We start from the raw sequence: 27,575 nt of genomic DNA on the forward strand, positions 1-27,575 counted from the left end.
GGACCCCCCCCCACCAGCGGCGGCGGCAGCAGCGGGAGCAGCAGCAGCAGTGGGAGCGGGAGCAAACTTTTCCCCCAGGAAACGAGGATCAGGTGAGGAAACCCCTCCCACCCACAGGGAGGAGAAATGACTGGTTAAATATTACTGACATTAAATTCCTCAGTGGACACTTGAACTTTAGCGTGACCGTGTAGAGATAGTATTCACGTATTCCCCAGTGGCACAGATCTATTATTTACACATCTATACAGAACAGCCTTTAAATGTTTTTATGAACAAATTCAGAGGAAAGTGGAAGCAGTCAGGGTTTCTTTAGTGGCAGGGTCAGAATGTAGAGGTCATACAGGTAACTTCCTGGGTGTTTCCTCAGTCACCAGGTTAAACACTCAGCTATGTTATAGCTGTCAAGACAGGGTGTAAAAAAGGCAAGTCAGTTTTATTTGTATAGCCCAAAGTCTCAATTGACTTTATAGTTGCAAAATTAGAATAAAAATGACAATCTCCCACCCTGAAGAACTTGCAGGGAAGAAAATATGTACAGGATATACTGAGTTTGAACTAACAATACAAAGTGATGCAGAGTTTTATAAGTTTTATGTGAAAACTGATGCGTGGGGCGCGCGCAACGGTAGTGAAAAGAACAATAGCAAATGGTAGAATGGGCGACAACAGCAGTTGTCGCCCTGTCATGTTGAAGCGTGAGCTCCGTGTGGCTGATAATAAAGACCCCAACTTCACTGTTTCTGTTTACCTCTGCTGCGGATAAGCACAAAGTGAAGGGAGTTAGCCCCAGAGCTAATGTTAGCTTCAGCCCTGGAGCAGATCACTAAGTCTCCCCTGTGCATTCCACCTACAGTCGGGGCGCCGAAGCAGGAAAGAGCTAACGTGTAACCAGCCGTGTTACAGGCACTGTTTGGAAAAAAAATGTATTCAATTAAAAGTAAAAAAAAAAATCTTTCTGTGTAAATATCCCATGTTACAACATGGACACCTGCAGCTTATAGAGAAGTGCGGACTATATATGTACAATTTTTTTTTTCTTTTTAAATGAAGTGGGAGCGGCTTATATTCAGGTGCGCTCAACAGTCCGGTAATTACGGTAGGTTATATCACACTCCCAGGTTGACGTCAAAGCCTATGGTGTAAAGCAGTCATTCCCAACCACTGTGTCGCAGCACATTAGAGCCATAACTGTTACTTATTTACTGCTAATAAGTGACCAGCCACATTTTCTGACTGGTCACATTCTGTCTATGTTTGTCTACGGCAGTGACACACAGAATAATTAAATATGTGGCAGCAGACAGTTATAAAAACTAAAAGCGTTTTGTGTGTCTTTCTTTACTTCCTGGCAGGATCGTGTTCAACTAAACAGGCCCAGGAATCACTCCATTTTATTACATATGCTTTTGTAAAGTTTTTGTTTGGTGGTGCGCTGTGGGCTGGTCACCACTACTAGAAAAAGAATTTCACCATTTTGTGTGACCACTCGGATCTTCAAAGTAGGATCCCGGGACACGGACAAACACCGTGTTTTCACTGCAGCACGCGAGGCCGTGCTGTTCCACGAGGGATGATCATGGTCTACAGCTCATCACTGACAGGATCTGAACTCTGGGAATTATCAAGAGATGACAGTCTCCATCACCGAGCCCATTATGTGGTGCCAGCCAGGTCAACTGATACACATCAGAGTCTGCTCTGAGAGTGTGTGTGTGTGTGTGTGTTTTGCCTTACTGTACGGTATCATAATCAGAGCGCAGCATACATTTTTAGTGAGTGAAAAACAACATTAAAATGAGGATTTTTGATGTTGCACGGTGCAGTAAGTAAGGTTGGTGATATAAGTAAGCATGCTTACGGTTGTAGAAGGTCAATTAGGTATAAGGCAGTGGTTCTCAAACTGTGGTATGCGTACCACCAGTGGTACACCAGCGCTCTCTAGTGGTATGCTGGGAAAATTCATATTTTCACATTTACATTTTCTGAAACATACCATGCACAATTAATACAACATTTAAACCTAAACATCTCTCCTATGGTGGAAGCTAACAGTGAAGGCCTACGCTGCTGTATTCTAATGTTGGTCATCACGGTGGTACTCAGAGAGATCAGAGAGTTTTCTCAGCTGGTACAGAGTAGAAAAAGTAGGAGAACCACTGGTATAAGGTATATTAGATCTATGTATTAAGGCAGAGAATTGAAGTCTCTGTGAGGGTTGCAAAAAAAGTTTGGTCATTTTATTTTGGCAGCCATGGTTTTGGAGTTCTTTCAGCCTTTGACACATCAGTCGGGTGTAACTTTACTGTAGTGTGGTATCCAACAATGCTATGTCAATATCGCTGCTCACCTTGAGTATCGTAACAAACCTGCAACAATTTCCCTTTCCATCTTCTTCATTAACGTAAAAACGGTGTTCTAACCACAGCAAACATGATGCTAAGTTTTGAAGTGAGAGGATCCTAACAGGAGGTTGACACCTTCAGTAAGGTAGTAAATCCCTTGGTTCTTGCAAAGTACGTGTTGATCGTTACAACGCAGACATTGTTTCAAGGAGCTAATTGGCTAATCCAACAGTATATCAAATGTCTGCAGCAGGTCTGCACTTGATCTCTGAGGCAACATCTGGACATTCAGGTATAGACACACACAGGAAGCAGTAATGAACAGTTGAGAACCCTTTTCTCTTCATTCTATCCATGCTTTGATGTGTGAGCTGATTCAAACTAACCACAACTAGCAAACTCGGCCAAATAACTAATAAACTGAATTAGAAAAACAATGGTCAAAACAAAAAAAAACTAAACTATAATGGAAATCCAAAGCCATTATTACCATAGTGACGCAATTAAAAAAAAAGACCAATAATTGCTACACCATTTTCACAATCACAGTAGATGAAGAGAAAATCAGGGGAAGAGAAAATAAGTAAGGTTTAGAATGACAAATTACACAATAGAAGAAATGATAAGTAAAAACGGTTGGGGTAGTGCCCTTACCTGACCTTGTGGTTTTCATTAGACTGGTCCCTGTGGGGTCAATGGGGTCAACCCTGACTGGTTCCTTTCACACTGGCATGTTATGTGCTGTCTAGGTTATTGTTTTGGTTGACCATAAACAAATTTAAGGAGAAATTAGTTCCATTAGTAAATGTTGGGGACTTCAGGGTTTCAAGATGCTAACTGTATCTTTTCTACGTATCTGAACCACAGGCAGAATAGTCCAACACAAACACACTCCTGTAATTAGTGTAGAATGGGCTCCTGACACTGAATCGTACAAAAAAAAAAAAAAAAAAAAATCAACCCTCGCTCATTTTATGCCAGCTACCATGTGAAACCACCAGTTGGCCTGCACCGTCCAGCCCTTCTGCTCGCACACAGAGATCTGCTGCAGGAAGTGCTCAGTGGCCTCCACCTCATTCTGTTCTTCCTGCAGCGCCTCCTGCAGGTAGCGAATATCCTCTGCAGCGCCCAGCTGAGACATGCCCGTCAGCAACATGAGAGAGAAGAGAGTGACCAGCAGGCGGGAGTGGGAGCGTAGGGAGAGGTAGGCCTGGGTGCAGGTGTCCTGATGGGAGGAGAAGTCATAGGGCAATAAGTTTATATAAGTTCAATTTTCATTTAGCAATAAAATTCTATTTCAATGTTTATTTTGAACTATAAAGTCCATTGAGACAAATGTGATTTGTGAATTTGGGCTATCCAAATCAAATTGAATTGACTTGAAAAACCTCAGGTGTAGTTTTGTATTACTGGGGTATGATCGCCACCTACTGTTAAGGAGAATAATAGTTGAGATTCTGCTGACATTTTTTCTTGACTCGGCCACATTTCAGTCTTATCACACACACACACACACACACAGTGTGACCTCTTACCCTGAAGCCACTGAAACAGAGACTGTTACGTCCTTTAATCCTGCCCATGACATAGAGGAAGTCAGGTGTAAGGACAAAGGGCACGCGCTCTCTGTTTACGCCCAGGAAGTGCTTCCTGTTGCCCAGAATGTGACCAAAGTCAATGTGGAAGAGGTTTCCTGTGAGAGCAGAAATAATTATCAGTAGTGAAATCTTGATCTTGACTTCATTATTTTTTTCAGGACTCTTTATATATATATTTGAAGAGTCCATTTTTGTCACTGCTGTATTTTCTATAAATACTCATCTGTTTCAGCTTACAGCCCAGCACACCTGCAGGGGTAGGGTGGCTAAGCCCTCCATATGTCTCATGCATGTCATTTGCAGTAAATGATGAAACTGGAGCCTTAACACAAGGTTCAAAGCTTCTTTTCTTTTCTCTAAACCCTGTATATTTCTTTAAGTCAGGAACAATCTGCATTAAAGTTGTTTTATAATACGTTTGTAACATGCTATGTTAAGAAAATGCTAACTGCTGTTTAAAAGAAGGAAACCTTTGACAGAAACAAAAATTTCTATATTTAAAATTAAAAACATACATACCTGACATATACAAACTGGGCCTGGGCAAATGAATGTGTTATGATTGCATTAACTCATTAATTAATTGATGACAACAACTATTTGATTATGTGTTAACACTGTTTTTTATGATTCATTTTATTATTGTAAACAAATGTTGTTCGCTAGGTTTTATTTTGTAAAAGTTTGTTCCATTAGCAGTTAGCACTACAGAGCGCTAACGTTGGCATAACCGGTTTAAACAGCAGCATTAGCTGTTATGGCTGCAGAGCGCTAACTGCTGACTGCTGTTGTAAACACTGGTGAAATCCAGTATAAATGTAAAGTTAACAGACTAAAGCCCTGCAACAGAAAGTCCCAGCTATGAACATTTCTGTGCTTCACCTCACTCAGGGACCGTTGATACCGAGTAAAAGAAACATGTTTCTGCTGTAACCTCAGATCAAATTGCCGGTTATTTTTTATTTAATTGCTACTGTCTGAAGAATGCTGACGTTAAAAGTGTGTATGACCAATGTTATAGCATTTTCTTTTGTAAAGCAGTACATTTAAAAAAGTAAAAGTGCACTACATAGTACCTTTGAATCTGTTATTTGATTTGGTAAAAGTGCACTACAAAGTACCTTTGAATCTGTTATTTGATTTGGCACGATTAATTGCGATTAATCACAAGAGGTCATGCGATTTATTCGTTAGTAAAAGTTTTAATCGTCGCCCAGCCTTAATCAAAATTAAACAGTGTTCGTACCTTGGTCTGTTACCATTATGTTGTCATTGTGTCGATCTCCGATACCTAGGACATACGTGGCCACGCAGTACCCAGCGCAGGACTTCACAAACCGCTCCACTGTTTTGTAGTGCTGAGAAGAAAAGAAAAAGAAAAGATAAAACAGAATCCTGTATGGCATGAATGTATTATGAGAAAGTGAATAAACATGGACTGATGCTTTTAGCTGGTTAACAGAATAATGTCATGCTATAGCAACTCTAAAGCTAATGGACTTCAACAAGGTTCACTCCCTATTGCGTGTTTTTCCCAGCCACTTACTATTTCCTGGAGTGGACACTTTGACTTGAGCCACTCAAAAAGGGCATCATTCCTAAAAGCCCCAGCTGTTCCTCTGTGGGTTCTCTGCACTGCAGCAATAGTCGCTGCGTTTCTCACGATCTCAATCATACCTGGTTTGGCAAACGTATGGATACAAAAAAAAAACCAAAACATCAAGATGTTTTATAAATTTGTGTTGTTAAAAGTCAGCAAAAAGTTGAATCTGACAAAGATTTCAACAGTGCTGTGAGAAGCTGGGTGCACAGAGACCTATGTTGTGTCCAGTGGAGATGCAGCCATACGGTATGAGGTTCAGATCCAGGGATTTTTCCTGCCAGATTGAGTCCATCACCACCAACGTCTGAACAGAAGTACAGTATACACACACTCTTTAAATATTTTTTCTTTAATCAACACTTGTTAAAAAATGCTCCTCGACATTTTCTGACCTGAATGACCAGCATGTCTTGTCTCAGGTCGTCTCCTTCTTTAAAAATGATTCCCACAGACGTGGTTGAGCTGGGCGAGGGCATGTGAGAGAACTCCAACCACAGAGGCTTCTTTTTCGACGCCATCACTTTGCACTTATCGATCTGTGTGAGAACAGTGCAACGACAAATCGTGATGTCCGATATTATCGAGTGACCGATATATTATATATTAACATATCATGTAATATGTGTAAGAATCGTTATCGGTTTTTCCTCCGATAATGAAAACCCCGTTAACGCAATACCTGGGTTTCGCTAAATTATGTGTGCCCTAAAAATAGTTTTAGGGATAAACGGCTGTATATTAAAGTGAAAGTCACTAGATGGCAGCATTGCAGCTCATTTAATTGATCTCAAACTCATACAGTTGTTTGTTAAGATAATTAAATATTACCAGGCCTATATTGGTATTGATTGACATCAGAATCGGAAATGAAGTGTTTGGAAAGTATCAGAATATCGGACATCCCTTAAAAAAGAGATCTGTTTAAAATGACTTTGGAAGAATATCCCACTCTTTGCACGTATTTTCCTCTTACCAGAATTCTTCCTGCTTTGACGCGAGGGTCAAATGGTAGCAGGAACTCATCAGGCAGGCTACAGTTCCTCAGAAGTTCCTGAAGCTTGAGTGAGGCTGTGAAGTGAAGTGAAGAAACAAATTGCAAAGGAGTAAATAAAATGAAAGTAAATTATGTGTCTGTGACATTGTTTGTTTTAATATATATAGAAAACCACTGAAAAAAAAACTTGTTGCAGAGGATATAGGCAGAGCTACGTGTACGTACTAGCTGTTGATCAAGAGCAACCCAAACACCCTCAATTACCTACATCATAATCATATCTAGCAAATCCCTTTGGCATAGTTCATCCATATATTGAGACAACAAGGTTATGATGAAATGACCAACCTATAGGAGCAGAGTCATTCCTGTCAGGGAAGAGTTTTTTGATTTTGATAGCAACCTCTTCTAGAGCCACCACAGCTTTGACCTGTTGGGTGAAGCTGTTGAGCATGGCCTGTCCACAGCCCAGGAGGTAGGCCTCCAGAATCACAGCCATGCGCTGGCGGAAATAAGGGCAGCCAGCCACCTCGCTGCGGACATACCAGAAGAAGAAGTGACCAATTCTCTTGCTCTGCAGGAAAGAAGTCGGTGTAGATTTCAACAACAGTGAAGTAAAGTTGCAGGCTAACATGCAGGTTTTATGTTGGACAATCGTGTGGGACTCACTCGTAAAGCTCTCTGAATGAGGAACCGGGCAAGAAAGCTGTCATGGTAAGGCTCCACCTTCAGGGTCTAAATTAAAAAAAAAATAAAATTAAATAATATATACCCACTGTTAATAATTTCTTCTGAAAGACTTACCTGCACCAGCTGCAGCAAATATCTCAGCACATCATCATTGGACAAGCTTTCTAGTCTCTTGACAGCGAGTCTCCTGACCATCTCATCGGCAAAATCAATGCTCAACAGTTCCAGGGCCACTGTAATGTCTAGCTCTGCAGGATCCCAGTTTCCCAGCAGCCAGTGGACATCGTCCACCACCCTGCGATTCATCCAGTCCACATTGCTTAGGTACTGGGGCAGATTGGAGGCGTAGCGGATGCTCTCCTCCCTGAACCTTTTCATGCAGGGTGTCTTAGTGCTGGCAAGAGGAGACGAGGACCTGATGGGTCTCATCCCAACTGACAAGCCCTGGAGAGGTAAGGAAGGGGAATCTGGGCTGGACAGGGTGGGACTGAATGAAGGGGGAGACAAAGGTGAATCAAAAGAAGAAGAGAGGCTTGAGGTGGTTGGGTCAGAACTTTCGGAGGAACTGAAGCTGTTTGGCAGCACCACAGGAAAGCTGTAGCGGTCAAGGAAAAAACTGACGGCCATGGAGTTTGCCACATCTGGGTTCGTTGCAGAGGAGAGTTTGTCTGCTTGGTATGTGATAGCTTCTTCCTCTAGACTGGGGTAGGCCCACATGTGCAGAGTGTGAGAGCCTTGGCTCAGAACAGATCTGTGGATTTGACCATAAGTAACACAAGGAAAGCACAGATTAGAAATAGTTTTCTAAATTTGCAGCAAAAACTTTTCTTTTTTTTCTTTTATTTGGAAGAATAATTTCCAAGTGCCACTTGTGAGTTTTCCTGATGTAGACTTCGCAAAAACATACAAACTTACCTGTGGTCAATAAGAATAAGGTTAACGAAGTAGAGAACCTTTCCTTCCCCTGAGTCTTTGGTCATGGGGGACACTTCAGGACCACAGGCTGTGATGGTCAAACCCAGCTTAGCCCCTCGAGGCAAGTCCCTAAGAAGAATATCAAACTCCAGCCATTCATTCCATAAAACTTCATCGGCAAAGGCCTTGGGGGTGGAGGTCACCGATGAGAGAACTTTTTTGCCGTAAAGTATGGAAGCTTCCACGTAAACGGTCTGAGGGCATTTTATTGGCAGATTTAGGATGTCGAAGCCCAGCAGTTTGAGTCGCAGTTTTCTGTTGCAGTCCCACAAAGATATCATAAAGATGTCGTCCAAATCTTTCCCTTCCAAGCAGAGATCCTCATGGGAACTAAATTTTCCACTAAAGCCATCGACCAGTGGCCAGTCCACAAACTTGACCGTATCTTCAGCGAGCTGTGATATGTGCACCACAGACAGGTGGAAGTCTAGATTGGTTTTCAAGCAGTGACGAACCCAGAGGAAATCGATGAGACAGTGATCTCCAGATATAAACTCCTCCCTTCCTGTGACCTTTAACACAAGATCATCGGAAGAATCCACTTCAAGGCCCTGGTCTAGTGCGACTTTTCCAAAGAACTGGAAGAGAATGTCAGGCTTTGCGCTAAAATCGACCTCGAAGCTGAAGCTGATCTTGTTCATGTAGTGGAGGTAGACAGGAAGCTTCCTGTTCAGCTGCTCCTGCAGTTCTTTAGGAATTGGTGCCAACGTAATCCATGGTTCTGTGGCGTACGTCTTAGCATCGCGATTGCTCAACTCTTGTCTTCTTGGAGAGGCCAGTTTCCTGCGGGTGAAGGTGAACTCGCCCAGTCTATCGGACGCCTCTTTCTCCAAGTCGTGACCAATCAGGTAGGCCAGACACTGCTGCTGCTTCTTCCCCTCCTCGGACTCCACCGCCAAAGGAGGTTTGAGCACAATGTGTGCTGTCAAATGCCCTGATTCATCACGTGTCCATGGAATGTCCAACGTTCTGACCACCTGACAGTCGTCGTAGGCCTCATACCAGTCTCCTCCCCTTTCATATAGCAAAGAGTATCTCTCTGGGTCAAGTATTGCAAAAGGATCTGAATGGCAGTTTTTTTCTTGGAACTAAACAGAGAAACAATATTTAATGAGATGTTTCAGTCACTGAAAACAATCTGGAGAATGACTTCCTCTTTATGAGGATTACTGCAGCATAAATTCTGCAAATGTGATTTGGTTTAAGATTTAAGCAAACTATCTTTTACTTGTTCTCTGAACAATTTCTATCAAATAATGTTTTTTTTTTTCCTTTAGCCATTTTGACTGATATTACAGAATAGTAAGGATGTAACGATGCATCATGAATCGAATATAAATCAATTAAAATGTGTGATGATTCACATTGATTTTATTCTGTTATTTAACATCATCTTTTTAGGCTCCTGCAGACCACGCAAAGTAACTTGGCGGGCCACATTTAGCCTGCAGGCCTTGAGTTTGACACACATGGTTTATGAGGGACACAAAATCATTTCAGTTGTTGATGGTATTTTGCATAGTTCTTAAAAATCAATAAAGGATCATTGTATTTGGTCATAAATTGTTTCATAAACAAATGTGATAAAATTGTATCGTGATAAAGAAAAATTGTGATCCTTATCGTACTGTGAGTTGAGTGTATCATTACACCCCTACTGAATAGTTAAATTAGCAATGGGCTACTAACAGGTTTTGTTGTGGTGACTCTGCAAAGGTGACCTGACAAAGGATTTAGCACTAATGAATGAATGAATGAGTTCATGTTTTTGGTTCTTTTTATATAGTACTACCTTGTAGACTAATCCTGGTTATCTTTCATTCCTGTTTTTTCTACATTTAAGATAATACTAAACAATTATCTAAAAAAATCAGCTACGAAAATACACAATATTGATTTGTTTACCTGCATACAGATGTGGAGGCGCAGCTGGTAAATGCTGCACTGAGCTGGTAAAACGACGGACACCGACTCATATTCCGCATCGGCGCTTAAAGCCTCGTCGCTGCTCAGTGACAGACCACCTCCAGGTTTGAAGTCGCAGATAAACTTTAGAATGTTCTCAGAGCGGCTCTGAGTGGCCGTGCCTAAAACAGGATCCGCAGCACATGGAGTTCCAGACTGATTCAGATTCGGTTCTGAGTCCAAAGACATGTCTAAGCTTCTGAAGGTCAACCTAAAGGTAAAATTGATTTGTATGTGCTCAAAAAGCATTATACTGTGATGAGATTGCAAATGTGCCAATAAAGCAGAAATACCTTTTGTTGTTGTGTGCTGCTGCTCCTAGGTGTTCATACCAAGCCTGCTACATTAGTCTACCTGTGCGACTGTGTAACACTCTGTTCTCCTTTTGTGATCACTTCCTGCACTTCCTCATTCTTTTGTTCCACCTATTGTCAAACACCAAAAATAGACACAAACTTTATCTAGCTTTAACTGACTTCCTTGTTCCTTATTCTTGTAAATAGATGAGACAATTTAATGCTGATGTGATTTTTACCGGCAGTTTCAGTGAAATAATTCGACAAAAGCTCTAAACTTATATGAAGAGTTTTTCCTCTATAAAATCAGTAAGTTAGACTACATTTAAACTTTTGTGCTACAACTTATTCAAGCATATGAAACCTGTTTTGCTAGTTTGCCAGAGTCATTTACTGAAGAGGAAGCAGACTCACTTCACTATTACCTCATTGAACATAGTTTAACCTAAAGCACAAATCTGGAGATTTAACACCTGCATTCTCCACATATAAGAACTCAAATTACTTCTTTTTTTTTTACTGAATCACTCTGATTACTTGTGTCTTTGTAGTTGTAACACTGACACTTGCTGCATCTATTTCAACCAATAGCGTCCTAGTGACTGCACGCGTGATTATATTGACTTTTCTGACAAAAAGAACATGGGGGGAAAAAAACAACCAGAATTTAAGAAATTATAAATGATATGAAAAATACACATTTACAACAATATATTTTCTGAGAGCTGACTTCCACAACTTTTACATCGCAGCGACAAAACTCCATATACAGCTTTTATATACAGTCTATGGTACAGGTTTACTTTTTACAGTTGTCTGTGCAATGCATTACTTAATGTAGCAAAAAACATTATCCACTTTATGAAAAGTTCACATTAGTTTTCACAATAAAATGTCATCAAAACGCAGAAGAACAAAACAAAACATGTTAGTAGTCTGGTTGTGTGTTTTTCTTTTAAAAAAAACAGTTCTTAGTTAGGCTGTGCCATATTAAGCTAGTTCCAGTAATTACACCAATATAAAGTGAATCAGCAATTATTCAATGGCAATATTGAAAGGTCGAGGCATTCTTACACAAAAACGTAAACAACATATTGCAAACATTTTTTTTAATAGGAAAACACGTTCCTGTAACTTACAACAGTGTATTAGTGACCGCCGGGAAAGTCACGCTGCCCGAGCCCGGTTTGGATCTTCAACGTTTCTCATTCGTATCTCCACCAGACCTCTCTTCTCCGTCCACCACTGAAACAGGCTCCGCAGCGCCTTTCGCATCTCCGCGGACCTCGACAAGTACACCAGTGGGTTGATGCACGGTGGCACAACAAGCAAAATGAGCAGAGTCAGGTGAAACCCCGCTGCGGTGGTCGAGAATGTCGAGCTCCGTTTGACGCTCGCTGCACTGGCGGTAGATAGGGACGTGGAGATGGAGGTCAAAGACGAGGACGAGGACGAGGACTCCTGTGCCTCCATGGCCACGGTGCCCTGTATCTCCCACACCGCGTCCGAGGCGGCTTTGGCGAGCAGCGGGAGCAATTGCAAAAACAGCATACAGCAGTAGTACAACACGGTCTTCCGCGCCGTGCTGTTGGTGGTGTTGAACGGGATAACCGCGTTACGCGCGTCCTGGTACATCCTCAGGTACGAAAAGGCGTAGACGACGAGGCACAGCAGCAACGTGACCAATCCGACAACTTTGCGGAAAATCGCCGATGCCCGGGGAAAGCCCATGTGTTGCTCCATCACGTCCGGTTCGCACAGCAGCCCCCTGGTGTCTCGTCCGTTTCCTTGGGTTCGACCCGTGTGCAACAGCACCACGTTGGTGCAGGCGACGGAGATGGAGAAAAGCCAGATGAAGCTCAGTGTAAGCCGCAGACGCACTTTGGTGATGATGACCAAGTAGTGAATGGCGTGGCACACGTACAAGTAGCGCTCCAACGCCATGCAGGTGATGGTCAAAAAACTGGCAAAAATGCTGGCGGTGCCGGCGAAGTACTGAAGGTAACACCAGGCGCTGAACTCCATAGTCCGACGCTGCACCAAGGAGTAGATAACGGCTGGACTGATGGTCGTAGTCTGGATAAGGTCGCTGAGAATCAGATTCTTCAGGAAAGTAAATCGCGGCTCCCAGGACAAATCCTCAGACCTACCGATGCGGAACAGAGTGAATCCGTTCACGACAAAAGAGAAGAGAGTCAGCAGCAAAAAGACGCACACCAGTGCCGGGACCAGTTTAGTGTTGGGCATGATAGACTGAAAGAGGCAGCCGGCCGAGTCCAGGCGGACTTTTACGCGCGGCTCGGTGCCGTTCCCTGCATAGAACCAGTAGCACTGTGCCTCCTCGTTTGTCATGACAAACGCAGTGTTTTAATGTGAAACTGCGGCCAATGGTCTATATAGACACTACCACCGACCACCCCACTCACACACCTCACACTCCCCTAATCCCTATACATATGCACACAGGAGAAGCGTTCAGGTGCTTCACTTAGTGACTGTAATCTTAATTTTTTTATTACTTGGCAGTAGGTGTTGGTAAAGTATTCCCCAGTTATTTAAAAATCACGTATGTCCCGAAATAGATAGTATTCTAATAGATAGAATAGTGTGCATGGCGATACTGATATTCGTCAAATAGTTTCCACTGTCCAAATAGTGTGCATGGCGATACTGATATTCCATTGGATTTACTAGTTTTAATAGTGGACAATGGCTGCACACAATTTATTTGGTTTGCAGCAACCTCAATCACACACAAGTCCAGTTGTTTATTGAAATTCGTTTGAATAAAGTGATATACACTCTGCAACCATTTGACTCCTATGAAATGTCTTTATTTCAAGACCATTTACTCACTTAAATCTAACAATGTGTTATTTTAATATTTCTATGTCAATTCAATATTTTTTTATTATTATTAATAATTATTATTATGCTAACTTGACAGTGACCCATGATAGTTGTGGACCACATATTTCAGGGGAAATAACATTGATAGGATGACAAACAATAAGCAGCTGACAAATGTGTCACCACGCAGCACCACACAGAATATGGCTTTGTTTACATTTACTGGTCCTACGTTCGTTTGTGTTTTTGTTTTTTGAGAACTTTTTACCCTTCATTGTAGAATAGGAACGAGACTCCGACATACAGTTAGTCAAGTACCCTGTATAGCTCCAATGGGTGTTGTAACACTCCAAAACCTCCTGGGTCCTGTCATTGTGACGAGTAATCAAATTCTTGGAATAAACTGACCATTGCAATTGACACCTTTACATTTTTACAGGCCTTGTTCAATGCGTTTACAATTTAGTGTTAAACTGTAGTAGTTCAAAAAGTTCTCACCGTCAATCTTGCAGCTACGTACTTAAGCTTTGTTGCCTTGTCACTTTTGCTTCTCGAACACTCTCGGGAGACTTGTCGAGAACTCCGGAATAACTTTCGTAAACTACTAGTCTACAACGCAACATTTCTGTATAAAATCACTTTTTTTTCAAACATTGTGTATCTTTAGACAAGTTATCATTGTAGGTCTGGTGTGATAGCCTACATACGTTAAAACGCAGAATTCTTTAGATTTTCTCATGTCTGTCCACTTGTTCTGTTTTCTTCTGGGTTAATTGGTTTGTCATTCTCCCCTGTGTCATCTTAATCCCTGTTAATCAGCCTCATTCACCCCACCTGGTGCCCTGGGTGTATATGCAGTAGCTCTCTCCCATCACTGTCTTTGTCAAATCATTGTTGTTCCTGTTTGTTCTTGTCGTTTCTGTTATGGTTGTGTTACTGTTTTCTCCATGTACCTGTACTCTGGGTCTCTTTCTCTGAGTACTTCCCGTTGTACTTCTACTTGTTTTTCCTCTATCCCTGTTTGGCCCATGTTCCTTGAGTTAATACTCAGTTCTGTTTATTTAGCAGTACAGCACCAAAACAAACAAACAAAAACAGTTAAAAACACACAGATGGGTAAAATACAATAAAATAAAGTACAAAACATACAATGAATATTGGAAACCTGGACAGTGGATGTTAGTAGATTAGATTAGTAGGTTAGTGGAAGTAGATAGATAGTGTAATTAGTAGTATTAGTAGATTATTAGTGATCATTGTTGTCGTGTATAGTGTTGTTGATGGCAATCTCAATTATTATTTACTATTATATTTCAATTATACAATTAATTGGCTTCAATTCATTGGTTTATTTGGTTTATTCATATTCCTATATATTTTTTAAATGCACTGAGAAGAAAACAAATCAGGCAAATTAACAATTGACATTTGCCTGACTGGGTAATAAAATATACTGTATACCAATCCAGCGACTATAGTATCTCTGACACGTCGTGCATTTTGTAAGCCACCTGGTGGCGCCAGAGAGAAAGAAAAGATAAGCAGCAGCAAACAGCAAAGTTTCCATACTTTCAGCCCATCTCCATCCGACCTTAACAGAAAAGCAGCATCTTTAGAAAATTTATTTTATGTTAGAAATCGACTTTTAATCAGTGTTTATAATGACAGCTGAATGTGGCTGTCAGTGATGAGAAAAGAACTGAATGATATTAACAATATAGAAACATTAAAAGTCAGCATCCATTGATAATATGGACCATTGTCTGCTGTCAGGGATGTGGACAGATGCCTGAGTTGCCTGCCCCAGTGTGACCCCCCCCCCCCTGCTTGTTGGATTAGTTTATAAGGCAGGTGAGGATGAGGAAGGCTGAGGACAGCTGTTCCTTAAAGTGGCCTCACAATACCATGAAAGGATGCATGATGTCTTCCTTACAAATGGACACACAACATGAAACCAAAGCCTTGGTGTTTGTTAATTACACAGTTTGTTTACAGCAGAGGAGCAGACACAACACAGAGAGTACTCAAAGTGTTACACATGTATGAAAAAGATCGGGTTTCAGAGGCAAATCACGTAGAAAGGGTAATTTTTGTTTTTTTGTTTTTGTTTTTTTCTTCTTATAATGCTCTTAGTTTCAGTTGATTCGTGACACAGCAGCAGTTCCAGGTCTATATATTCTCCTCTCCATTTACTAAGCACTGCTGCAGACTGTACCAATCCTATTTTAAAAAATATATAATTTAACAAATCGTCAGAACCCAATGCTGTCGATATTGCCAGACTCGATACATACATGTAACGCCACATCATCACATATGGCCACATGCTTATTGATACTGTCAAAAGTCAGGTTAAAATAATGTGAACAAACAAACAAAAAAACAAGGAGTGAAAGGAACAAATGTCTATAACTAAACACTTTCTACCCACAAACCAGGAAAACAACAAACAAAAACCAAAACTTAATCCAGAAAAGGCTGTATTTTTCTATTTACATTATTGCTATTTACATACAAATTAAATAGTCACCAAGGGTCACCAAGCACACACCGCTCTACAAGACACTGCCTTTTTTCCGTAGATACGTCTTGCGAACTAGCTATTTACATACAAATTAGTCACCAAAGGTCACCAAGCACACACCGCTCTACAAGACACTGCCTTTTTTCCGTAGATACGTCTTGCGAACTCTGCATACAAAGAAAATCCTTTGATGCAGTAACAATGGAGCCTGCTACTCCAACTCACCATCTTAAACAGTTACATTTCCACGCCTGCAGTGCTTATAGACTCCCAGTAAAATCAATTTCTGCAGGGGTGTGACCTTAGGTCACTTGTCCAATGAGTGTCCAGTCCCTCGTTGCAGTGACTGGACACTCACTGGTCCCTCTGGCTGGGATGGCATCTAGAGAAGCCAAACCTCTTAAACACCAAGGGTCATGCTGTGACGTTCAGTGTTCAACTGTGGAAGTAGTCATACTACTGTCATACCTTACTACTATTCCTCTAAACAGGAATGTATTTTATCAGGCAGTGATACTACAGAAAAGGGGAGAACCAGACTTGTTGAGTCCTGAATGCAGTTCTCTAAGTGCAATATCTACAATATCTAAGTGATAAAAAACCAAAATGTCCAATAGGTTCTTCTACTATTTGGTTTTAGGTCTTGAATTTCAAACCCTAACCTCTTTCTTTTTGTCTCCCCCAACAAGAGTAGAATCCCTTCTTTAAAAAAAACATTGAGGTGTTCAGAGCCTCAGCTGGGGCTGTCAGTCAGACAGCAAACAGGGAACTGAGTGAAGGCGGTGACAAAAGTCAAATGGCATGGAAGCAGAATTCACACTCCCTTCAGTTGGACAGAAGGCACAGGGGTGAAGGCTGTGGCGGTTGAGAGAGGAGTTAGGAAAGAAACAGGAGATGTGACGGCAACAAAATCCAGAGAGTAGAAGGAGGGTGATGAGAACAGAGGAGCAGGAGTGAAGGAGGAGCGGAAAATCTGCAGAATGGAATGAGAGTTGGGAACTCTTCTCAATTTTCACACTGTTTTTTAATGTAGCTGTAAACCTTGAAATGATAGCCATTTTGAAAAAAAAAACATGAATATGAAAATTATATTATTTATTCATCTCAAATTGCGGTTAAAGACAGAAGGTGTCCTTCAGAGCCAGCATTAGGTCCCAATCATGTCTCTTTTTGATATTAGCATTTATATATATATTTATTTATTTATATATATATATATTATATTTATATATTTATATAACCTTTGCATACTTTTAGTTGTATAACGCCACCTGTTTTGCTCTATTTTCTGCTAATTATATTGTCAAGTAGGAGCATCCTGGTTACCTGTAAAAGAGATAAAAGCCTATAAAAGGAATCTCTCTGCCTACATGTATCATTAACCTTACCATAGTTCAGAAAAGTCCCTTATTCCAGGGGTTCCCAACTCCCGGGTCAGGGGCCAGTGCCAGTCCGTAGGTCATTTTGTAACAGGCCACAGTGGGACACAGTGAACCAATGTACTTCAGTTTTAATAGTTTACTTCATTCAAAAATAATCCAGTAATTTCCCTTTACTTTTTTCATTTAAAAATAATCTGTCAATGTTCCAAAACAAGTCATTCAGACTCTGATACTAACAGAATAAAGTTTAAAAGATGTTTTATTTTGAAAATTTTGATCCTTCATGGCTGGTGGTATTACTGGAGTAAGGACTAACACCAGCCGAGGTTGGGGACCACTGCCTTATTATTGGAACTTCACAGTGTGAGTCAGGCTGCCACAGGAGGTGCCATTAGGTATGTGGTATCTCTGGATCTTGGATCTTTTCTGTGTTAAACAGGTGTGATAACTGCTACACTATGGAAGCAAAAACACATGCCCTGTGTGAGGCTTGAACTCACGACCTTCAGATTATGAGACTGACGCGCTGCCTACTGCGCCAACAAGGCACTGGCGGCCAAACCAACGAGGCCTAAATTGACAATAAAAACAATTTCTATGAATTTTTCAACTAAAAACCCTGTTGCTCCAGACTTATATTGTCTCTTGGATGCAATGTCTACTACCTCTGCAGCTACCAGCTGCTGATTGGTCAGATGTTGATTGTTGACAATCATTGTGACAGTGTGTGTGATTACAACTGTCATTACCTTTGCCCTGTGTATCTTACATTGTGTGGCGGTGCATATCAATTACACAATTTGCACATATCGCGGAAAATAGGGTCCTCCGTCCTCATACGTGGGGCACAGTGCGTGTGTTGGGTATAAGGAGGGGCCGTCCAGGCAGCTAATCAAGGCTGTGACCTATCGTGAAAGCTGGGTCCAAACAAAAGGGAATCACATGAACACTATTCATGAAAATTAAAGGATGTTCCCTGTCATAAATGCGTATACATTATATTACTGTGGTTTCCGGACTATTAGTCGCACTATTTTTTATCATTGGCCGGGTTTGCGACGTATACTGAGGTGCGGCTTATATATTAAAATACTGTGTATAATGTCACATGTTCATTATTTTCACACTGACACAATGGCCACTAGGGGGCACTGGTGCGACTTATACTCCGGAGCGATTTATAGTCCAGAAAATACGGTAATTGATTGAAAAAAACAAAGAAATAATCCAAATTATGGGCTGCATAAAAATTAAAAAAATATACCAAAAGTCAAAAGTTTTTTTTTCACATTTTTTTTTTGACCAGAGACGATGATGAAGTGATTAATAGGCATGTGTCTCAGAGCACCACGCCTCCAAGACATCTCTGATTTCATAAATCTGTTACCACATAGTAGCAAGCTTGATGACGGGAAGCCAAAAGATCATGTGTTGATCTGTAAACCAATATGTTTCACTTCTTTTTTTCATCGGCATCAAACAGTAGTTTCCAAGCTAGAACAAATAAGTTTGTGTTGCTTTTTAAACCTCTCACTTATTTATAAAAGCACATTTAGCATATTAACAGTATGGCGCAAAAAAAAATATTTTCGGCAGCGATGTTCCCAGGCTGAATTCCAGCCTAGCACCATGACTGTGTTATTTACTACAGAAACGTTTACATTTGGTAATTAGTATCAGTCTTAATATATAATGCTCGGTTTCTTTGAATTTTCAACAGGCCATGTAGGTTTTCATAAACAAGCGAGGCTTTGTTTCTATGCCGATGAGACAGGACTGGAGGCATAAATAGACTTCCACAGAGAGAGGTGATTAGCCACAGAGCCACACTGCTTAAAATTCCAGACTGTTCAATATCAACGCAGGCCGCAGGGTAACGCGTGTTTCCATCAGCTGAATGAAAAGGAATACTCTGTCATTCACCGTTAGCTTGAATTGATTAGCTGAAACTGTGAGTCCATTACTCTTTGGGTAATAAAGAATGTTGAGTCACAGTAACCTTTCAGCTGGAGTCGGACGTGATCACAAATTCTTCATGTAGAACTGCAGATTTTTTCTACGGTTTGTAAAATAGGGCGTTTGTAGACTAACATTACTTTTTAATTTGGTCCAATTCAAAAACTGCTTCTTATTAGCAATTGTGATACTTTTCAAGTATCACAATTGCTCCTTGGACCAGAATTTGTGTGCACTGATAATTTCTACTGTAAAGAAACGATGTGATTTAATATCATTGTATCAGTAGATTCCATATTAGCAACTTTTTGAAATACATACACAAGTTGACGCGCATTGACAACGTGTGATCCCTTTAAAATGTTTCCTTCTTTCCTCCTGACCGGGTTAGGGTCTATTTTTAATGGAGTGACTTGTGTTTGTTGCACTTGTTGCTGGAGTGAGAAGGCGGTCAGTGAAAGGGTTAAGGATGGCCTCCAGCTGTATGAGATCACAAGAACATTTTCGCACCTCTTAAGTTACAGATGTCACAAGTGCAAGGACAAGTGAGCAGCGGTGAAGACAGGGGTGCAGGCAGATAGATGGGCTCCCAGTCTCCCACAGTTAGTGTTTCTTACCTCTTTAACTTTATCAGGACCAGACCTTCTGAACCAAGTTTCGACAAAGTACAAGCACAAAAAAAAAAAAAAAAAACAAGACAGAAAAAATTATGAACTTTTTTTCCTAATCCTTTTGCTATTTCTGCTCATACAGTATTTTTAATCATTACACTTCCATCATTGTCTGACTTTGGTTCTCTTGGGTATAATTTGTTCCATCATTTCTAGACTGCCTTTGGTTCTCTTGGGTATAATTTGAAGTGTTTTAGCTAACTTGCATTAGTCTTTTAGCTGTTTCCAGTAACTTTGTGCTATTTTAGGGTCAACTGGTGTTTGTTCCCTTCCACCTTTTTCCTGTATTGAGAGTAAATGTGAATTGTGTTAGAGTTGATTGTGAACTGGATATAGAATTACACTGAGCTAGAAGGTTTGGTACTGGGGTTAGCACAATGAAGTCAACGCAGTGTTGAACAAAAATAGCTGTGTAAACCTGTGTGTGTCTGTGTGTGTGTGTGTTCCCGCCCTCTGCTTCTCACACAGTATGTGAAATCAAGTGTCATCTCCAGTGAGATGCCCAGTTGATCTCCAGCCAAAATAACCTTCAGCTGCCCAGTGCTTCTAATGCCTGTATGTATTTTAAATCAATGTCACTCCGCTTGTCTGTTATCTAAATATGGAGGGTCGGAGCGTGGACACACACAAGGGAGGGGTGTCCATCAGGACATTGTACGACGGGCTACAAATTAATGTCCACTTTGATTGGCCGGTTCTGATCACAGGAGGAGGGGGCTGTTGCCCAATCCTGATCATTTTCAGTAAAAGTGAAGCGAGAAGTGCGAAGCCTAGAGAGAAGAGGACTGCCACAGCAGTGAACCTGACACTGTGTTGAAGGAAGGGACACTTTGTCTTTTGTCCAGGCGTCTGTTGTTTTCACCGGTGTCTGTTGTTTCCAGCACAGCCAGCCACCATGGTAAGAAAACCACAGCCAAGAGATGGAGGACGACGTGTAGATTTTCTGCACCTGCAGCTTGGATTTGCTTTTGATATTTACAATATTTATATATTTTTGTTTTCATCAAGTGAGGATTGAACTCCAATTGGCAACAGATTCAGAGTTTTACAGGAGACAAGAGACCCAGCAGATCTTCATCTGCGCCATTTAGCTGGATTATAATACGAGCAGTGTTTTTGGAGGGGTTTAGTTTGAGGTTTACGTATAATTTATCCTCGTCATTTATCCTTTCATTAGCAGGCTGCTCTCGAAAGCCTCCGGGTTTCGACTTGTTTGACTTTGTACTCCATGGACTGAGGGACTGTGGATTTGTCTCAGCTCTAGTGTTCCACCGCCTTGTAGCCAATCTCAGTATGATATGATTGATACTTAGATTGGACAGAGGGACAGAGACAGAGAGCGGTACTAAAGATAGAAAGCTCACAGCAGAGTAAAGTGAGAAGTCGCGCCGTCTTTAGTGTCCTAACTTAGGACGTTCACCTTGAGGGAAAAATCCTCGTCAAAGCCTCTCCCAAATGCCACCTTGAAATGAGATTTAAAGGGAACGTAATTGGCAACCTCACGTGACCCTAGATATTAAAAAAATTGTCAAAATACATATAGTAAAAATAAATATACAGTAACATCCATGTGGTTGGTTGCATTCAAAAATGTTCATATCAAAAGTTAGATTAGTTAAAGATTGTCCATTTTAGTAAAAATCTCAAAAATCAGACAATGGCTAAATGGCTAATTGCTACCCCAAAATTAACTATGGTCGATATTTTTTAAAATTTGAATATAAGATGAAGAAAACCAGAACTACTACAGCTGGCTGGAAGAGGGTTCAGGCAGCGCGGTAACATAGCATTTAGTCAGAAAAAAGAAATACATATATGTTAGCATAGTATATAGCCGTTCTCTCTTATTTGTCCAAAAACAGGCAAAAAAGTTAGTCAAATGTAAGTAGAGTTACATGTTGAGCAATAAAATATTCATAAAGTAGAACAGAAATAACTACAAGTTAGCCAAAAATATGTAAAATAATAGCTATTGAGGTGCTTACGAGAAAGCTAAATGCTAAACCATTCGTAGCAATGCTAGCCAAAAAAAACAACAACAACAACTTCCAAAATAAAGGCATGTTAAAACCTACAAAAAACCTACAAAAAAAGACACCAATAACTGGGCAACAGGACTTGACCTTTGACCTTTCGTTCACCCTTTTTTGTGATATCAAGACAAGAGGTCAATGACATTCACATGAAGCGGTGGTCCACTTTAAGATTCGTCAAGCCTGCGTGCAGACAGCTGAGGGGATTAGACCACATTTCTACTCTACTACTTCTTACTCTATTTTCAGTCTTTGCCCTTTGGTTCAAGTGTAGGTTTACCTTTCTCAACGTTATCACTGCATTATCATTTGTGTATTTCCAAGTTATTACTATCTTTTATGCAGTATTATCTGTATTTTTGACACATACACTCAGCCAGTCGGAGTTAGAAATGTTTGCCGACTCCCAGTGGGAAGTTGTTGTTAACAGAAAGTTCACATGCCTCCATGTTTACATTGGTAGTGAATATTACAATATCATTTTTCTGTAGTAGTATATGGTATGAACATTGTATTGTGTACTGCAGTTACTACAGTTAAACTAAATGTATTTAATAGTTACCTTTATATAAAAGGTGCATTTGGTCCACTCAGTCACAGCTACACCTTATATATGTTCTTGATAATATTTGATAGATAGTACTAGCACAATCACATCCATATTTGATAGTTATTATATTATCACTTCTAATCGTTGGTGCATTACTGCGTTTTGATGTATTCCTATATAGTTTCAACATTTTAACTGCTGGTAATTTATTATTTTATTTGGCCTTCTTTGTTCGTGATTTTCACATTGTATTGTGTGTGCTAAGTTGCTACTATTTTATTAGATGCCATTTCCTCAGTGCAAAAAAATTGTTTATATTTACATGTGCATTTACAGGTCATTTTGGCATGCCTACTAAGTAGACATTAGAGTATTAATACACAAGTACATAGTAGCCTTTACTACACTTTCCCATAGTAACTGTTTGTCTACACTACACTATGAGTGTTTACTACGTTGAATTATGCTTTGTTCTCTAGGCCTGCTTTGATTACATAACTATCAGTGGTCTTAGCTCTATTATCTAATATGTATTTAATGTAAAGTGAGGTTGACTGTGGTATATTGTGCTGATATGAAACAAAACGTTGTCTCTGTTCTTTAGCCCACTGATGCTCAAAGTGACGCTCGCTCCTTCCTGACAGAGGAGATGATTGCAGGCAAGTCATATTTTATCTCCTCTCTGCTCCATGAGTCAAAGCCTGGGTTGATTATATGTAAAAAAAAAAAATTTAAAAAGTACTTCACTTCTGTAAATGTTTTGCTCTAGTGACCTGTTAACTGCTCCCTCTGCATCGACAGACTATACACTTCAACCATGTAATAGCGACATCTAGTGGTAATACTGCAAAGTGCAACTAACTTTTTCCTATCCTGTGTTGTTAGAGTTCAAGGCCGCCTTCGACATGTTCGACACCGACGGTGGCGGTGATATCAGCACCAAGGAGTTGGGTACCGTGATGAGGATGCTGGGTCAGAACCCATCAAGAGAGGAGTTGGACGCCATCATTGAGGAGGTGGATGAAGATGGTGAGATTACACAACAGAAATTATCTGAATGCACTGCTGCGACACATGGAATAGAGAACAGAATGGAATAGAATATTCTATATTCTATACTTTATTGTCATTGTAACACGGGGGTACAACGAAATTGAGGAAAACAAAAAAGACATAGAAAACACAAAAAGGTGCAAAGTAGCGCAGAGCCTCGAGCCGCTACAGTGGACAAACTATGGCTTCATTTCATCCAGGAAAGTGTTGTGAATGTCCGTCATTCACCGGGCGTCTGTCTTACTCATGTGTTATTGCCCTTATTTGGCAGAATGTTAGTGTAATTTATATACAAACTTGCCCAAATTACTTCCAAATTCCTTCAAAACGTTTTTTTTAGTTTTTTAAATACTTTTTATAAATAGTACATGAGACGATATCAATAAATTAATTGTGGCGCAGGATTGATCAAGAATAAATACTTTTTCTCTTTCCTCTTCATGTCTGCAGGCAGCGGTACCATCGACTTTGAGGAGTTCCTGGTCATGATGGTACAACAGTTAAAGGAGGACCAGACTGGAAAAAGTGAAGAGGAGCTGTCTGAGTGCTTCCGTATTTTCGACAAGTACGCCGTACACACAGATACCCAGTCAAACGGCAGCACGTTCTTGCCATAACCTTCTAATTATCTGCCTTCATTACCCATCATTTGGCATCGTTGACTGTTGTATTATTCACGTTGGCCACAAGGGGGCTGAAGCTCACCAGTACACCTGTGTGAATGTATTTTTGTGTCCATGCAGTTTAAAAATAATGTGATTAATAAAATATTCATATTATATATATGTTTTTCTGTCTGCAGGAATGGAGATGGTTTCGTCGACCGCGAGGAGTTTGGATACATCCTCAATCTCACCGGAGAGTCGGTCACAGAAGAAGACATTGACGAGATGTTTGGAGAATCTGACACAAACAAAGATGGAAAGATTGACTTTGACGGTAAGAGCGAGTAACATTTGCCACAACACTATTCTATTCACCAGTTTCAAAAACACAAGTACACAGTTTACACACCCTCATTAAACAAATAAACTGCTAAAGTTTGCTGAAAGTCAACTCAGAAAAAGCAAATGGCTGATTTAGAGATAGCTAAGTGGTGGCTAATTATAGCAAAATGTGGCTAAAAAACAAACAAAGAGTTGAAGAAAAAAAAAATTGGGAAAAAAACAAACATACAACTCCCATAAAGTCTTATTCCAGCTTGCCAACTAGATTGTATGGAATTAGTTGGCGAGCGGAGCAAACTAATACATTGTTAAGCATTGACATCTGTGGAAGATGGCTTTGTTTACATTTGCCTGCTGTACGCCATGCATTAGATTGTGCTGCATTTTCGTTTGGGTTGTTTTTTTGTGGCTCCAAGGTGTAAGTCAGACTTTTGTAATGTTTTATGTTCTAGATTATGATGTTACCACTGTGTTACAGTAGGTCACTGAGTATTGAATTATTGAATCAATAGTACTAATATCATTATGAAGAAGGACTGTGAGGTCTGTCTGTCTCTCTTCCCTCCTGTGAGTGGAGCTAATCAGTGTCATCACACTCACCTGTGTCTCTGTTTCACTGGTGTCACCTGGTGTCCTGGGTTTATACTGTATACACCTCTCTCCCTCAACCTGTCTTGGTGGAGTCATTGGTCTGTGTTCATGCACTGTTGCTGGTAGTCATGCTTTGTTGTCATGTGACCCAGTGAGTTTTGTGGGTTTTGCACTGTGTGAAGAAACTTCCGGCTCCTGTAGAGATTCTCCCTCGTGTTGCATTTGGGCCCCGTCTGCTTCCTCAAGTCACAAAACGTAACAAGGGATTCATTATTGGACACTTAATATTGGTTATTATGTTCAGCACAGATGATATCCACGTCAATGTTGAGTGTTTTGTGATTTGGATCAACAAATCTGCACATACTCAAAGGGTGACAGAGAGATGATCTGAGCTGTTTATCAGTCAACGTAGAGCTGTGAACTGAGCCAAGACGAGCTGTCCACACTCCTCATGTTCCATTCCAGGGTCGCCGCTCCCTATGTGCAGAACAGGCACTGTGCAGGGCCCCACATTTACGGAGGAGGCCACAGTTTAAGCAATAACACAGATCGCCATCTACTGGGGAATCTAATTCATAACAGCCATAGCTGTTGCCAGACAGAGTTGATAGAATTGATGTGATTTTATAAAAATCCAGAAGGGGCAGCAAGTGGGGGCTTGGTTTTGGTGTATGGGAGGAGGAGGGGCCCAATAGAAAATCTTGCTTAGGGCCTGTTTGTCTGGGGATGGCCCCATTCCATTCACTCAACCTGCTCTGGCACCATTGTGACAGTCAGGTGTTCTTACGCTATACTGATATAGTGTGACATCATAATAGTGAATCACCAATGGGAGGGAGGTAAGGTTTTGACTCCAAGTGCTGATAAAGACAATGTCGAATGAACATCATCAATACCAACATAGTAAATTACAAAGTAATCATTGGAACAATTCAGTGAGTTAGGAATTTGCCTGTAACATTAATGGGTCACGTCCTGGGAGATTTTATGGCATTTTAGTTGTAAAGAACAACCTAGTTTCCCAAAGAAAATTCCAGAGGACTCAATAAAGATCTCTCTCTCTCTCTCTCTCTCTCTCTGTATATATATGTCCACCTAACCTATCTATCTATCTATCTATCCATCTATCTGTCTGTCTGTCTGTCTGTCTGTTGTCCATGTTGTCTCTATTTGTTTCTAGATGTATTTAACCCTTACAGCTGTGGTCCCTTCGTCTATCTTCGTTTGTTTGTGGATTACTTGTAGCTATTGTAGGGCCTACCTATTGTGCTGCGTATCTATTTTACAACAGTAAATTCAGTGTGCAGAGGAAACCAGATGGGGTTCTGCACCATAATGGAGGTGTGAGTGTCAGTCTTACCCTGACCTCCGGTGTGATTTGAGACGGTTTTATCAAGTCGTGTGTCTTGGGCTACAGAGCTGGAGTACCTAGTATCTGTATAATTGGAGACAATATCTTCTTCCTCGTCTATTTCATTTTTTCTTCAAGTAACAAATGTCTTTCTAATCAGTGTGATGGAGCGCTGTTTGACTGGAAGATTGATTTTTTCTGATCTCCTTTTGTCTGCAGAGTTTCTGAAAATGATGGAGAACGTCCAGTAATCAGCCGCCTCTACATTCCCATGTTGGGAGAGAATGTAAAAGCAAAATTCTGGAATTATCTGCGCATTCACGAATGTGACGTAGGTCATGAGGCATCTAAGTGGACATGAGTAAAATGCTTTTTAAACCCCTCCTCGCCTCCCTCCTGTCACCCTCCCCTTCCCAAATGAAACCTCAGGACTTGGTGGTGATCTCTATAAATACCCTCTTCAAACCATTTAAGACGAAGCCACTTTCTCCCCTGCCGACTCCTTGCGTGGCCCACCCAGCTGTCCACCGGGCAGCTGCCGTTTCCTTAGAAATGCTACACCACCCTTCTTCAACCCCAGTGCTCATCCACCCACCCACTCCCCCTGAACCCACCTCGCCTTCAAATTGGATCTGAGCTTTATAAATAAATCAACTCTCTTTTTCTGACCTTTGTTCATCTCGGCTAATTATTGCATCACGCATGATCTTGTCTAGTGTCTATTTTCCTTCTCTGGAGGATTGTTGTAGTTTTTGTGTTCTCAGACACTTCTTGATCCTATTCTATTGAATTCAATATATTTTAGTTCCTCAAACATTTTTTATTATTGTGATAACTGCACGTGGTCAAAAGTACCATTTAGTTCTTCCGGAAATATTCATTAGCTGTAGGAAAATGTGCTCAAATACCAACGTCTTACTTAATGTACAACTTGGATACATAATGTTATATATAACATTATAAAAAGAAAAAAAAATCAGATTTCTTCGGTATTCTGGACTACGAAAAAAAAGACATTTTCTAGCATTCTGGAAATTTCTAGAACTCATGTTACAGCTGTAAGTTTAATGTCCAAATTCTGAAAAAAAAGAATCTTTCTGGCCTCTTGCGAAAACCGACCCAGCTGTTGGAAAAGACTGGCACAAAAATACAAAAGTGGGTTGTAGCAGAAATAAAGCTGAAATTTATCAGATCAGGT

The 27,575-nt window shown here is 40.7% G+C and overlaps 3 protein-coding genes and 1 non-coding gene across 7 annotated transcripts; 1 reads left to right on the forward strand and 3 right to left on the reverse strand.

Moving 5' to 3' along the window:
• Positions 1 to 2,049: 2,049 nt before the first annotated feature.
• LOC103384699 (phosphatidylinositol 4,5-bisphosphate 3-kinase catalytic subunit gamma isoform) lies at positions 2,050 to 11,073 on the reverse strand. Of its 3 annotated transcripts, none has more exons than XM_025059694.1 (12): positions 10,464 to 11,073; positions 10,111 to 10,381; positions 8,146 to 9,293; positions 7,345 to 7,981; positions 7,210 to 7,275; positions 6,889 to 7,114; positions 6,520 to 6,614; positions 5,939 to 6,082; positions 5,760 to 5,850; positions 5,490 to 5,620; positions 5,190 to 5,301; positions 2,050 to 4,038 (listed from the first exon to the last, which is right to left on the reverse strand). In XM_025059694.1, exons 2-12 carry the CDS (start codon positions 10,357 to 10,359, stop codon positions 3,779 to 3,781), a joined length of 3,159 nt encoding a protein of 1,052 aa, XP_024915462.1. In that variant the 5' UTR covers positions 10,360 to 10,381; positions 10,464 to 11,073; the 3' UTR covers positions 2,050 to 3,778. The 3 variants fall into 3 exon arrangements, 2 of the variants coding, with proteins under 2 accessions (XP_024915462.1, XP_008316535.2); XM_008318313.3 differs by lacking the exon at positions 10,464 to 11,073 and having other exon boundaries at positions 2,050 to 3,570; positions 3,881 to 4,038; positions 10,111 to 10,444; XR_003050959.1 differs by lacking the exons at positions 2,050 to 4,038; positions 10,464 to 11,073 and adding an exon at positions 4,072 to 5,019 and having other exon boundaries at positions 5,065 to 5,301; positions 10,111 to 10,444.
• On the reverse strand, positions 10,481 to 14,368 carry LOC103384676 (olfactory receptor 2G3). Of its 2 annotated transcripts, none has more exons than XM_025059695.1 (2): positions 11,606 to 13,044; positions 10,481 to 10,595 (listed from the first exon to the last, which is right to left on the reverse strand). In XM_025059695.1, the coding sequence occupies exon 1, from the start codon at positions 12,816 to 12,818 to the stop codon at positions 11,634 to 11,636; it is 1,185 nt and encodes a 394-aa protein (XP_024915463.1). In that variant the 5' UTR covers positions 12,819 to 13,044; the 3' UTR covers positions 10,481 to 10,595; positions 11,606 to 11,633. The 2 variants fall into 2 exon arrangements, with proteins under 2 accessions (XP_024915463.1, XP_008316504.1); XM_008318282.3 differs by lacking the exon at positions 10,481 to 10,595 and adding an exon at positions 13,815 to 14,368 and having other exon boundaries at positions 11,104 to 12,612.
• Positions 14,369 to 17,697: 3,329 nt separating this feature from the next.
• On the reverse strand, positions 17,698 to 17,770 carry trnam-cau (transfer RNA methionine (anticodon CAU)). Its single transcript has one exon. It is a non-coding gene; the product is annotated as a tRNA-Met (tRNA).
• A 2,784-nt stretch (positions 17,771 to 20,554) lies between these two features.
• On the forward strand, positions 20,555 to 27,039 carry LOC103384677 (troponin C, skeletal muscle). Its single transcript, XM_008318283.3, has 6 exons — positions 20,555 to 20,747; positions 23,037 to 23,091; positions 23,318 to 23,461; positions 23,936 to 24,050; positions 24,288 to 24,424; positions 26,597 to 27,039. The coding sequence occupies exons 1-6, from the start codon at positions 20,745 to 20,747 to the stop codon at positions 26,626 to 26,628; spliced, it is 486 nt and encodes a 161-aa protein (XP_008316505.1). The 5' UTR covers positions 20,555 to 20,744; the 3' UTR covers positions 26,629 to 27,039.
• The last annotated feature ends 536 nt before the right edge of the window (positions 27,040 to 27,575 follow it).

Source organism: Cynoglossus semilaevis, chromosome 10 (genome assembly GCF_000523025.1).
Source record: "Cynoglossus semilaevis isolate Cse_v1.0 chromosome 10, Cse_v1.0, whole genome shotgun sequence".
NCBI lineage: Eukaryota > Metazoa > Chordata > Actinopteri > Pleuronectiformes > Cynoglossidae > Cynoglossus > Cynoglossus semilaevis.

Excerpts from the sequence above, each read along its gene's own strand:
- LOC103384699 (XM_008318313.3), bottom strand. The coding sequence starts at position 10,419 with ATGCTTTTTGAGCACATACAAATCAATTTTACCTTTAGGTTGACCTTC. Across the intron at positions 5,851-5,938 it reads AAGACATGCTGGTCATTCAG|ACGTTGGTGGTGATGGACTC; the intron begins GTCAGAAAATGT and ends ACTTCTGTTCAG. Across the intron at positions 5,302-5,489 it reads AGTGTCCACTCCAGGAAATA|CACTACAAAACAGTGGAGCG; the intron begins GTAAGTGGCTGG and ends TTTTCTTCTCAG.
- LOC103384676 (XM_025059695.1), bottom strand. The coding sequence starts at position 12,818 with ATGACAAACGAGGAGGCACAGTGCTACTGGTTCTATGCAGGGAACGGC.
- LOC103384677 (XM_008318283.3), top strand. Across the intron at positions 23,092-23,317 it reads GACAGAGGAGATGATTGCAG|AGTTCAAGGCCGCCTTCGAC; the intron begins GCAAGTCATATT and ends CTGTGTTGTTAG. Across the intron at positions 24,051-24,287 it reads TGCTTCCGTATTTTCGACAA|GAATGGAGATGGTTTCGTCG; the intron begins GTACGCCGTACA and ends TTCTGTCTGCAG.